This window comes from Phoenix dactylifera, chromosome 12 (genome assembly GCF_051530095.1).
Source record: "Phoenix dactylifera cultivar Ajwa chromosome 12, Ajwa_hap1_PhDact_Kaust_v1.1, whole genome shotgun sequence".
Lineage (NCBI taxonomy): Eukaryota > Viridiplantae > Streptophyta > Magnoliopsida > Arecales > Arecaceae > Phoenix > Phoenix dactylifera.
Genome location: NC_143201.1, coordinates 17,154,462 through 17,168,010, shown reverse-complemented (window position 1 = coordinate 17,168,010; position 13,549 = coordinate 17,154,462). Strand labels below are relative to the sequence as shown.

The 13,549-nt window shown below is 42.3% G+C and overlaps 2 protein-coding genes, 1 long non-coding RNA gene and 1 pseudogene across 33 annotated transcripts in view; 3 read left to right on the top strand and 1 right to left on the bottom strand.

The window, feature by feature from the left end:
• LOC103716142 (alpha/beta-Hydrolases superfamily protein) overlaps positions 1–13,549 on the top strand; it is a 40,319-nt gene that overhangs the window by 5,255 nt on the left and 21,515 nt on the right. The window lies entirely within an intron of this gene.
• LOC120106105 (uncharacterized) lies at positions 1,042–5,238 on the top strand (annotated as a pseudogene). The gene is made up of 4 exons (XR_016398027.1): positions 1,042–1,498; positions 1,644–3,623; positions 3,708–3,841; positions 3,930–5,238. The product of XR_016398027.1 is annotated as an uncharacterized LOC120106105 (transcript).
• LOC149751555 (uncharacterized) lies at positions 6,089–9,002 on the bottom strand. The gene is made up of 4 exons (XM_089926553.1): positions 7,704–9,002; positions 7,486–7,619; positions 7,322–7,397; positions 6,089–7,229 (listed from the first exon to the last, which is right to left on the bottom strand). Exons 1-4 carry the CDS (start codon positions 7,726–7,728, stop codon positions 6,205–6,207), a joined length of 1,260 nt encoding a protein of 419 aa, XP_089782679.1. The 5' UTR covers positions 7,729–9,002; the 3' UTR covers positions 6,089–6,204.
• LOC149751554 (uncharacterized) lies at positions 6,311–10,141 on the top strand. Its single transcript, XR_016398028.1, has 2 exons — positions 6,311–6,431; positions 9,001–10,141. It is a non-coding gene; the product is annotated as an uncharacterized LOC149751554 (long non-coding RNA).

The following is a 13,549-nucleotide window of genomic DNA, read 5'->3' as shown; positions in this document are numbered from 1 at the left end:
TTGTGAAGCTTTTTTTTACCCTAAACCACTCATAAAGAATCACAAACAGTAAAAAAAGAAAGTGAGATATGACTAAGAATTATAGTCATTAAATAGTATAAGAAATGTGATATTTTTAGAATATTGAGAGATATGAATGCTGCTTTACCTTAATAAAGAAGCCTAGTTAAGCTTATGAACATGATCAAACTCAATAATTTAACTTGTTTTATAGCACAAAATTTACAGAAATTAAGTAAATCAAGTGTGAACTGCCTGGTAGACAGCTTAGATCAGTTTGTTTGCAGCTCTAGTGTTGGATGGTTGCAGTTCTTACATAAGGGAAAGAAGGTGGGGCTTTATGAGAAGAACAAAAAACAGAGAAAGTGACTTAATAGGCTTCTCTGAGGATTTAGAATTTATCTATATAATGCTTTCTCACAAGAAAGAGAAAAAGAAAAAAGAATAGAAGAAAAGCAAAGGCAACTCAGAATATAGAATGCAAATAAGTTGGATCCCTAAATTTTGGTTTCTTTTTGCAAGGAGATCTGGAATCTGGCTCATGTTTCCAATTAACACATCTTTCTTTGAGAAAAAAGTTTTTCCTAAGGATGCTTGTAAACAAGAGGTAGCATTTTTAGTTAACAAAGGTGGTAAGTCTTGCTTGGGTGCCAATCCACGGTAACAATTAGGTCTCACATGGTCTGCCTCTTTCATGAAATGGGTGTAAGCAAGGAAAGCCGTACCGGTCCGTACCGGCCGGTACGGGCCGGTACAAACCGGTCCGGTGCTTGACCGGTACCGGAGAGCGATGAAAACCGGTATATCCGGTTTTCATCTGTGTACCGGCCGGTACGGACCCCGTACCGGTGCGAACCGGCCGGTTCGCACCGGTACGGGTGGTTTTTTTTTTTTTTTTACGAAACCACAGCTTCGCGCTGTGGTTTCAAAAACCACGCGCGGCGCGTGGTCAAAAACCACGCGCGGCGCGTGGTTTTAAGGGAGAAGTGGCCCGTGGGCCACTTCTTTCAATTTTTTTTTTTTTTTTGGGGAACCACAGCGCCTCGCTGTGGTTCCCAAAACCACCGCGGCGCGTGGTTTCAAAAACCACGCGCCGCGCGTGGTTTTAAGAAGGAAGTGGCCAACCGGCCACTTCTTTCAAAGAAAAAAAAAAATAAAAAATTGCTGTGGCCGACAGGCCACAGCTTTCTCCCTTTTTTTAATGGGAAAAGGAGTGGCCTCGGCCACTCCTTCCCATTAAAAACCAAGAAAGTGGCCGACCGGCCACTTCTTTCCGTACCAATTTAACGATATTAAGCTGGGATTTTCTGTTAATCTGGGATTAACAGCACGATCTTAAGCCTCTCGTTCGGTTATAAAAACCGAACGAGGCTCACTTCTTTCCCAAATAATTTGAGGTTGAGGCTTGAGAGGTTCTAGTTAAGGTGCGGAGACGGAAAGATTTGAGAGATAGCGAGGAGGAGGTCCTGCCCAAAAAATCCAGCGGAGACTATTTAAGGTGCGGTTTTTTTATCCTATATTATTTTATTAATTTTGTTAATAATTTACTTAAAAAAATAGTTTATAAATTACTTAAATAATAAGATAATACAAAAATTTACTTTATTAGCTTAATTTTTTGATAAGTTGTCCTTTTATGATAGAAATGGGTTCTATTTAAGGTGCGGAGACGGAAAGATTTGAGAGATAGCGAGGAGGAGGTCCTGCCCAAAAAATCCAGCGGAGACTATTTAAGGTGCGGTTTTTTTATCCTATATTATTTCATTAATTTTGTTAATAATTTACTTAAAAAAATAGTTTATAAATTACTTAAATAATAAGATAATGCAAAAATTTACTTTATTAGCTTAATTTTTTGATAAGTTGTCCTTTTATGATAGAAATGGAGCCATCAAGAAAAACGAACCCTGCAAAGCGTGATATTGGCTGGTCTTATGGGCGAAGACTTGGAAGTGAGGGGCAACGACACCAGTTTCAATGCAAGTTTTGCGACAAGGTTTTCAAGGGAGGAGGGGTAACCAGGTTGAAGCAACACTTAGCCGGAAATTCCGGTGAGGTTGCTACGTGCCGAAATTGTCCTAACGAGATTCGTGTGCTGATGAGGCAGAATCTTGCTGAGGCCAAAGAAGCGAAGGAGATGGCTTCCAAGAAGAGGACGGAGGTCGATTGCCAAGCGGCAGAGCCACCTTCCTATCACTCTAGGGAGCCAGAGGAGGTCGAGGATCTAGATGAGGAGGAGGCAGATATTCAGGCGGCCATGCATGCAAGCCTGGATGATCAGTGGCAGCAGGAGGAGGTGGCCAGGCATAGGGCTCGATTTGGGCCCTCTGCATACGAGTCGGGCGGCGGTTCTCGAAGCACTAGACAAGATCCAGAGTTCTTGAGGACAACTTCAGTAAGGGAGGGCGTCGGCAAAGAACGTGGCCGGATTGCATCTATGCTGGGTGGTTTTGGTAGCCGAAAGAAGTCATCTAGAGGAGTTGCAGAAGGAGCGACAATTCATGATGTAGATCCGCATGCTCTCCCCAGTAGAGATTCAAGGCAGCAGAGGGTAGACACAATGTGGATGAAGGATAAGAAGAAAACTATGTGGCGAGCTATTGGATCCTGGTTTCACTTCAGCCACATCCCAGCGAATGTGGCAGACAATACATACTACAGGTCTGCCATTGCCGCCATACAAGCTGCCGGTCCCGGTGTAGCTCCTCCAGGCCCGAAGGATATATACGGTGAGCTTCTTGACAACAATAAGGAGGAGCTGGAGAATTGGATTGACTCCTACAAGAGCAAGTGGCCCATATATGGACTAACCATCATGTGCGATGGTTGGACCGGTCCGACCAGGCGGAGCATCATCAACTTCCTGACATACTGTGATGCTAAGACCTTCTTCCACAAGTCGATTGATGCTTCGGCTTCTGTGCACAACACCTCGTACATGCTGAAACTTATGGAGGATGTGATTGATCTGGTAGGAGAGGAGAATGTCGTGCAGGTCGTCACTGATAATGGGCCGCAATATAAGGCTGCCGGGCAAGTCTTGATGAAGCGGCGGCCACATATTTTCTGGACCCCATGTGCTGCACATTGTATCGATCTTATGTTGATGGACATTGGAAAGATCCGTAGGGTGCAACAAACGGTGGAGACAGCTCAACGCATTACGAGGTATATTTATAACCATAACTGGATTCTTTCATTGATGAGAAAGTATGCAGGGGGAGAGATTCTGAGACCAGGAGTCACACGGTTTGCTACCAACTTCATCGCACTTGATAGCATACTCGAGAAGAGAGGAGCCCTACGTCAGATGTTTGCCAGTCCGGAGTGGTATGATAGTAGATATTCTTATGCCGGCACTGAAGGGAGCAAGATAGAAGACTTGGTGACGAGACAGCCATTCTGGCAGCGGGCTACTACAATAGTCAAGGCTATCAAACCATTATATGAAGTGCTGCGGGCCGTAGATAGCGAGATCTACCCCCAGATGGGGTTTTTGTATCACATGATGGTCAAGGCAAAGGATCAGATTATGGAGGCAGATCCAGCACATGGCCGGTCATACATCAACATCATTGAGCAATGGTGGGGAGCGCAAATGTGTACGGAATTACATCTAGCAGGTAAACTAAGATATAATTATAGTGACAATTATAGTGATGGATATAATTATATAATTATGCTAAGATAGTCTTGTATATGTGCAGCATACTACCTAAACCCCCGGTTTCAGTACAGCATAGATGGAATTGGTATGGATGAAACACTTCTGGATGCTTTGCGTAATGTGATTTACAAGATGGAGGCAGATCCAGAAAAAGCGGCCCTATGTCTTGAAGAGGTAATTATGATTTAGTAATTACTAGCATGTGTAAGTATATCAGCATCTTCAATTATTAACATGGTTTTCTTATGCTTATTTTTCACAGAGCAAATTATTTAGAGAGGGCAGCTACAGTTTTGGCCAACGAGCGGCTGTCGTCAGCAAACACAATATGAATCCAGGTACGTGACACATCAGCAAAACATTCACCTGGTGTTACTTAGTTACTATTATGGAACTATCATATATGTAATCTTCATAAATATTTTTGCAGCTGAATGGTGGGTGCATTTTGGCGGATTCGCGAGAAATCTAAAGCGGATAGCTATCCGGATCCTCTCCCAAACAGTCTTCTCTAGTGGATGTGAGCGCAATTGGTCCACCTTCGCCCTTATCCACAGCAAACAAAGAAACCGTTTGACGCAAAAGCGCCTCAACGACCTTGTTTATGTGCATTACAATTTGCGGTTGAGGCTAAAGTGCATCCAGGAGGAAGTGGAGCTCAAGTATACAGATCCGATTTACGGGTCCTTCACCGCTGATGACGATGATCCACTACTCGGCTGGCTTGTAGGCCAGCAGCAGGAGCCCGAGCTTGACGAGCCAGGATCGCCTCCACGACCAGCTACCTTCATAGCCACCGAAGCTGGGGTCGATCCAGAGCAATGGGCTGAGCGCAATATTCCACGCACTCCCAGAGCTGATCAGCCGCAGGCACAGGGGAGCCAGACAGAGAGGGCCAGGAAAGGAAAACAAAGAATCCCAATGGAGAGTGTCGAGGAAGAGACTTGGACTAGTAGCGATGAAGGTTCTGGTGGTGATGGATCTTCTAGCCATGGAGGGAGCGGAGGACAGTATGGTACTCATGAGACACAGACGGAGGGTGGTCTTTATTTCACCGGTGAGTCTCAATTTATGGGTGCTACACAGGATACGGACCACGGTCGACCACCTGATAGAGATCGTGAGGATATTATTGGATATAGAAGACGGGCTCCTCGAGGTCGTTCAGGAAGACAGGATACGACTGCAGATCCGAGGACATACGGATACGGATTCTATTATCCACAGCCTCAGCCTGACGAATACGGATATGGTGCATTGGATTTTGCTTCCGCCATATTTGGATGGGCCCCTACACAATCAGAGGACACCTCTCAGAGCCAGAGCGTGAGCGAGAGATCCGACAGTTCTTATAACCTGGCGCGTGTTCCTTCTGATTGGGTTGATTTGCCTCCTCCTGATTATACTTATGATCCAGATATCTACGAGAGCCATCGGCACTCGTCCCGATTTTAGATATCCTAGAGTACTTTAAATGTATGTAAATGATTGTATCTTAATTCGAAGATATTTTATGTGTATGATTTTATCATTTCGAACGGGAGGAAAACATAACATGCAATCATGCATCATATATGTTTCAAATTTCAACCCTAAATTTAAATATGAAAATATCAAAAATCATGAAAAAAGTAATAAAAAAACATCAATTTTCATTTAATTTAAGATCCAACGAGACAACATTAAAAAAAAAAAAGTCTGGCTCACGGAGCCCGGCCGGTACCGTACCGGTCCGGCCGGCGACCGGTACGCCGGACCGGACCGGTACGGCGGACCTTGGGTGTAAGGATGAAATACTTTGTTTTTTCAAGACGGTCATATATTTACCATGTGAGTCAAAATCTAACAAATCCTTATCTTTCTATTTATATATTCTTTGTTTCAAATTGTTCCCTATTTTCAGCAATTTTTAACAGAAAACAATGACGAGAAATATTTGTTCATAGTTTTTAACAAACATTTCCTAGATTTGTAAATTTGATGATATTTAAAAATGACGAACATAATCTTTCTTAAAGAATTTAGCCACTGGATGGAGAAATAATTTAAATAATTAACCTGCCCATTGTTTTTCTTTGAATCAACACCAGAACGATATTACCTTAGATATTGCAAAATCTAGGTTTGGTCTTATTGAACAAGAACAAAACACATACACACACATACGCCAAAAAAAAAAAAGGTCTAGATCAAGGTCCGCCGTACCGGTCCGGTCCGGCGTACCGGTCGCCGGCCGGACCGGTACGGTACCAGTCCGGACCGGTACGGTACCGGCCGGGCTCCGCGAGCCAGACTTTTTTTTTTTTTAATGTTGTCTCTGTTGGATCTTAAATTAAATGAAAATTGATGTTTTTTTATTACTTTTTTCATGATTTTTGATATTTTCATATTTAAATTTAGGGTTGAAATTTGAAACATATATGATGCATGATTGCATGTTATGTTTTCCTCCCGTTCGAAATGATAAAATCATACACATAAAATATCTTCGAATTAAGATACAATCATTTACATACATTTAAAGTACTCTAGGATATCTAAAATCGGGACGAGTGCCGATGGCTCTCGTAGATATCTGGATCATAAGTATAATCAGGAGGAGGCAAATCAACCCAATCAGAAGGAACACGCGCCAGGTTATAAGAACTGTCGGATCTCTCGCTCACGCTCTGGCTCTGAGAGGTGTCCTCTGATTGTGTAGGGGCCCATCCAAATATGGCGGAAGCAAAATCCAATGCACCATATCCGTATTCGTCAGGCTGAGGCTGTGGATAATAGAATCCGTATCCGTATGTCCTCGGATCTGCAGTCGTATCCTGTCTTCCTGAACGACCTCGAGGAGCCCGTCTTCTATATCCAATAATATCCTCACGATCTCTATCAGGTGGTCGACCGTGGTCCGTATCCTGTGTAGCACCCATAAATTGGGACTCACCGGTGAAATAAAGACCACCCTCCGTCTGTGTCTCATGAGTACCATACTGTCCTCCGCTCCCTCCATGGCTAGAAGATCCATCACCACCAGAACCTTCATCGCTACTAGTCCAAGTCTCTTCCTCGACACTCTCCATTGGGATTCTTTGTTTTCCTTTCCTGGCCCTCTCTGTCTGGCTCCCCTGTGCCTGCGGCTGATCAGCTCTGGGAGTGCGTGGAATATTGCGCTCAGCCCATTGCTCTGGATCGACCCCAGCTTCGGTGGCTATGAAGGTAGCTGGTCGTGGAGGCGATCCTGGCTCGTCAAGCTCGGGCTCCTGCTGCTGGCCTACAAGCCAGCCGAGTAGTAGATCATCGTCATCAGCGGTGAAGGACCCGTAAATCGGATCTGTATACTTGAGCTCCACTTCCTCCTGGATGCACTTTAGCCTCAACCGCAAATTGTAATGCACATAAACAAGGTCGTTGAGGCGCTTTTGCGTCAAACGGTTTCTTTGTTTGCTGTGGATAAGGGCGAAGGTGGACCAATTGCGCTCACATCCACTAGAGGAGACTGTTTGGGAGAGGATCCGGATAGCTATCCGCTTTAGATTTCTCGCGGATCCGCCAAAATGCACCCACCATTCAGCTGCAAAAATATTTATGAAGATTACATATATGATAGTTTCATAATAGTAACTAAGTAACACCAAGTGAATGTTTTGCTGATGTGTCACGTACCTGGATTCATATTGTGTTTGCTGACGACAGCCGCTCGTTGGCCAAAACTGTAGCTGCCCTCTCTAAATAATTTGCTCTGTGAAAAATAAGCATAAGAAAACCATGTTAATAATTGAAGATGCTGATATACTTACACATGCTAGTAATTACTAAATCATAATTACCTCTTCAAGACATAGGGCCGCTTTTTCTGGATCTGCCTCCATCTTGTAAATCACATTACGCAAAGCATCCAGAAGTGTTTCATCCATACCAATTCCATCTATGCTGTACTGAAACCGGGGGTTTAGGTAGTATGCTGCACATATACGAGACTATCTTAGCATAATTATATAATTATATCCATCACTATAATTGTCACTATAATTATATCTTAGTTTACCTGCTAGATGTAATTCCGTACCCATTTGCGCTCCCCACCGTTGCTCAATGATGTTGATGTATGACCGGCCATGTGCTGATCTGCCTCCATAATCTGATCCTTTGCCTTGACCATCATGTGATACAAAAACCCCATCTGGGGGTAGATCTCGCTATCTACGGCCCGCAGCACTTCATATAATGGTTTGATAGCCTTGACTATTGTAGTAGCCCGCTGCCAGAATGGCTGTCTCGTCACCAAGTCTTCTATCTTGCTCCCTTCAGTGCCGGCATAAGAATATCTACTATCATACCACTCCGGACTGGCAAACATCTGACGTAGGGCTCCTCTCTTCTCGAGTATGCTATCAAGTGCGATGAAGTTGGTAGCAAACCGTGTGACTCCTGGTCTCAGAATCTCTCCCCCTGCATACTTTCTCATCAATGAAAGAACCCAGTTATGGTTATAAATATACCTCGTAATGCGTTGAGCTGTCTCCACCGTTTGTTGCACCCTACGGATCTTTCCAATGTCCATCAACATAAGATCGATATAATGTGCAGCACATGGGGTCCAGAAAATATGTGGCCGCCGCTCCATCAAGACTTGCCCGGCAGCCTTATATTGCGGCCCATTATCAGTGACGACCTGCACGACATTCTCCTCTCCTACCAGATCAATCACATCCTCCATAAGTTTCAGCATGTACGAGGTGTTGTGCACAGAAGCCGAAGCATCAATCGACTTGTGGAAGAAGGTCTTAGCATCACAGTATGTCAGGAAGTTGATGATGCTCCGCCTGGTCGGACCGGTCCAACCATCGCACATGATGGTTAGTCCATATATGGGCCACTTGCTCTTGTAGGAGTCAATCCAATTCTCCAGCTCCTCCTTATTGTTGTCAAGAAGCTCACCGTATATATCCTTCGGGCCTGGAGGAGCTACACCGGGACCGGCAGCTTGTATGGCGGCAATGGCAGACCTGTAGTATGTATTGTCTGCCACATTCGCTGGGATGTGGCTGAAGTGAAACCAGGATCCAATAGCTCGCCACATAGTTTTTTTCTTATCCTTCATCCACATTGTGTCTACCCTCTGCTGCCTTGAATCTCTACTGGGGAGAGCATGCGGATCTACATCATGAATTGTCGCTCCTTCTGCAACTCCTCTAGATGACTTCTTTCGGCTACCAAAACCACCCAGCATAGATGCAATCCGGCCACGTTCTTTGCCGACGCCCTCCCTTACTGAAGTTGTCCTCAAGAACTCTGGATCTTGTCTAGTGCTTCGAGAACCGCCGCCCGACTCGTATGCAGAGGGCCCAAATCGAGCCCTATGCCTGGCCACCTCCTCCTGCTGCCACTGATCATCCAGGCTTGCATGCATGGCCGCCTGAATATCTGCCTCCTCCTCATCTAGATCCTCGACCTCCTCTGGCTCCCTAGAGTGATAGGAAGGTGGCTCTGCCGCTTGGCAATCGACCTCCGCCCTCTTCTTGGAAGCCATCTCCTTCGCTTCTTTGGCCTCAGCAAGATTCTGCCTCATCAGCACACGAATCTCGTTAGGACAATTTCGGCACGTAGCAACCTCACCGGAATTTCCGGCTAAGTGTTGCTTCAACCTGGTTACCCCTCCTCCCTTGAAAACCTTGTCGCAAAACTTGCATTGAAACTGGTGTCGTTGCCCCTCACTTCCAAGTCTTCGCCCATAAGACCAGCCAATATCACGCTTTGCAGGGTTCGTTTTTCTTGATGGCTCCATTTCTATCATAAAAGGACAACTTATCAAAAAATTAAGCTAATAAAGTAAATTTTTGCATTATCTTATTATTTAAGTAATTTATAAACTATTTTTTTAAGTAAATTATTAACAAAATTAATGAAATAATATAGGATAAAAAAACCGCACCTTAAATAGTCTCCGCTGGATTTTTTGGGCAGGACCTCCTCCTCGCTATCTCTCAAATCTTTCCGTCTCCGCACCTTAAATAGAACCCATTTCTATCATAAAAGGACAACTTATCAAAAAATTAAGCTAATAAAGTAAATTTTTGTATTATCTTATTATTTAAGTAATTTATAAACTATTTTTTTAAGTAAATTATTAACAAAATTAATAAAATAATATAGGATAAAAAAACCGCACCTTAAATAGTCTCCGCTGGATTTTTTGGGCAGGACCTCCTCCTCGCTATCTCTCAAATCTTTCCGTCTCCGCACCTTAACTAGAACCTCTCAAGCCTCAACCTCAAATTGTTTGGGAAAGAAGTGAGCCTCGTTCGGTTTTTATAACCGAACGAGAGGCTTAAGATCGTGCTGTTAATCCCAGATTAACAGAAAATCCCAGCTTAATATCGTTAAATTGGTACGGAAAGAAGTGGCCGGTCGGCCACTTTCTTGGTTTTTAATGGGAAGGAGTGGCCGAGGCCACTCCTTTTCCCATTAAAAAAAGGGAGAAAGCTGTGGCCTGTCGGCCACAGCAATTTTTTATTTTTTTTTTTTCTTTGAAAGAAGTGGCCGGTTGGCCACTTCCTTCTTAAAACCACGCGCGGCGCGTGGTTTTTGAAACCACGCGCCGCGGTGGTTTTGGGAACCACAGCGCCTCGCTGTGGTTCCCCAAAAAAAAAAAAAAAAAATTGAAAGAAGTGGCCCACGGGCCACTTCTCCCTTAAAACCACGCGCCGCGCGCGCGTGGTTTTTGACCACGCGCCGCGCGTGGTTTTTGAAACCACAGCGCGAAGCTGTGGTTTCGTAAAAAAAAAAAAAAAAACCACCCGTACCGGCCGGTTCGCACCGGTACGAGTCCCGTACCGGCCGGTACGGGGTCCGTACCGGCCGGTACACAGATGAAAACCGGATATACCGGTTTTCATCGCTCTCCGGTACCGGTCAAGCACCGGACCGGTTTGTACCGGCCCGTACCGGCCGGTACGGACCGGTACGGCTTTCCTTGGTCTAGATCAAGCTTGCCTTTGTTGGTTATGGTCCACCAGTGCTGAACTGATTGAAGTCAGATTGATGGCAATTGATTTTGGCTGAAAGCTGTCTGAAACTCTGTTATGCAAATCAGACTGACCTTCTTCCTAAATATTTGGTTTCTGTATTGAACCAAAACCACAGGTTTGATTATCAGCAAGCACAATGGAACTCTGGATTCTTATGTGAAGTTGAGGTCCATATTCTCTAGTCTCACTTTAATGATAACTTGTACCAAATAATATCTATCTCGATCCTCTCTCTTGAATGGTCGATACATTTATCAGGTTATATCAATCTATTTCCTTAATGGGATGTTAAGTCCAATGTATATTGAAACAGCAACTGATGATGTGCTCCACGATTTTATAATATGAAGCTAAATGAGCAGGTATTTGAAAGAATATGCAAGAATAATCCTCACTCACTTGACAAGACAAGGCGCTTTATTACAAATTATGTATCCTTTCCGATCTAAGTGATACAGATATCTTAGTTATGTTCATCTGCTAATTATCATAATTTGTAGGTTCTTTTCAATTGCCTCATTCTTCTATTTCGTGACTCAATGTTCATTGGTGTGATTTCTTGTGGCTATGACGTCATTTAACCACAGCTTATGGATCTCCCATCATGTTTTTCTCTAGAAGGATAGCTTATTTTAAACGCTTCATATTTTCTTGTGCAGTAAAGATTTATATATCAAGATGAACTTCTGTTTCCATGCAACCATTCTTTCACATGATTCCCCAAATTTGCCTTGATTTTATTAGTACCAGTCACCTACTCGTCTTGCTTCCCCAAAGTTTCCCCAAAAATGAACCTGCAGATCGTCATATTTTTTTGCTTTTTAGACATGGTAGTCATCTCCCTATGCAATCATCTTACTACTCTAAAGCTTTGATCTGTCTCTATGTCCTTGGAATCTGACTGCCGCTGCTTGCCTTTTTATGAGCTAGTATCCTCTTTCACTTGATATGACTTGGCATGTAATAGAAAAGTATTCATCTTTTTTTCTAATTAAATGGTTCTTATATGTATTTTCTTTTTTTGGAGTCTTTAGTTTTGTCAATTTTTTCTTTTATTGATAATGAGTTAGCAATAAAGAGCTTTATGCATTAATTTGAGGCAATATAGAGTTTTATCTATTGTAAGCTGAGGACCGCATAGCTCTGATTCCTACTAGAAATTGTAATGGATATTTTTTTGAGAAGAAATTAGGCCAGAGGTCCGACCAAAAAAATTGTTGTGTATGGTAGGTCATCATGTTGCATGTATTTATTATGGCATATTCATCCCTCATATGCTGCCTAAATGTGTAAATTCATGTAATATGTGTCGTCCCTGTATACTCTAGCACCTCTATTGCGGTGAATTGCTCACGTGGGTGCTATATTTTGCAAGGATTATAGTAAAGAGGTTTCTTATTGTTGTATCATTCATGCCAATGTCTATCATTGCAATTAAGTTACAAAAACGTGAGCATTATTTTATTATTCAGAAATCATGATAGATGACTATACAAAGCAGTTCTGTGATACAAGTATATGTCACTTGCACATAACATCCCAGACCCAGAATCACCTCTCCACTGGGTACAGCTAGGTTAATTCTATTAGGTATGTGTCCACAACTCTCTAATGGTGCTTTCTTGATTCCCACCATGGAACCTCTTGGTACAGTCACATGTTCAAGTCATTAAAGATCACATGTAGACTTTTACTTATTCTCTTTCAGTTTCTATTTATTTCCTAAGAAAATAGCCTCCATTCTTGACCTTCTTTCTTAAGTTTGTCCTCATTTTTCTTAAAAAAAAATTGTTCTATCACAATCACAAATGCAAAGTTACATGTTATGACTCACATGTTTACTTCTGCCATATTTTGGTCTAAATTTGTTCATCCATTTTGCCTATTACTCAGTAACAAAGTATGCCAGTGATTAGTCAATTTCCTGATTTGCCAAATCCCATTGAATGAGATAGCTAACTGAACTAGTTTGATTTTTCTCATGATATTACCGACAACAGTTCGTTTCTCATCTGACTGTAGTGTCCTTCACTTTTGCATCATTTTCCTTCAAAACTATCTCTACTTCATCCTCTTGGATTGCATGGAGAGACACTTGGTAACTCCCTAATGGTGCCTCCTCTATGCAAATTTATCTAACAGAGTCTCATCTAACAATTTCTGGTCATAACTTTTTCATCTTTCTTTAATCTTTCAATTTTTCACCAAAATCCTGTTATCCTCACTTTTTTTTTTTTGATAAATCGGTGTCTGACTACACATGGATATCCTCACTTTTAAATAACCTAACTTTATTAACACCTTTAGTTTTCCTCTAACATATCCTATCTGACTTAATAGGTTTCACTCTAACCTTTTTTTGAACCTAATATGTCATTAAAGTCACCATATTCTTCAGCTAGACTTGCCTTTTTTTATTTATGTGCATCTTTATAAAAATTCCAAGGCCTTGGCTATTATTTCTGTTCATTGCTATGTGTATGTCTTTGATGGCCTTTTGTGCCTCATATTTCAACAATGAAATTTCTCTGTATTCCTGTTCTATGCATTTAGACTCTCCAGAAATTTCTCTACAAACTTTTTTAGTACAATTGGCCATTGATGTTTTCTTAGTTTAGTATAGGTTACACATACATTTGATAACATTAATGAGAGAGAAAATTATTGTCTTTAAACTCTACTATCTAATCCTTGGGCATCTAGCAAAATCATTCATTTTTTTTAACCTCTAGTTTGTTCCCCTTTTAACTACTTGCTTTTGTTGTGTGGTTAGGTTTTCCTCATTATCACCTTATAAAATTTGCATGCTGATATTGATCTTCCTCATCGGAAAAAATTATCCTGGACAAATTTTTCTAACTCT

Excerpts from the sequence above, each read along its gene's own strand:
- LOC149751555 (XM_089926553.1), bottom strand. The coding sequence starts at position 7,728 with ATGGGTACGGAATTACATCTAGCAG. Across the intron at positions 7,620-7,703 it reads TACGGAATTACATCTAGCAG|CATACTACCTAAACCCCCGG; the intron begins GTAAACTAAGAT and ends GTATATGTGCAG. Across the intron at positions 7,398-7,485 it reads CGGCCCTATGTCTTGAAGAG|AGCAAATTATTTAGAGAGGG; the intron begins GTAATTATGATT and ends TATTTTTCACAG.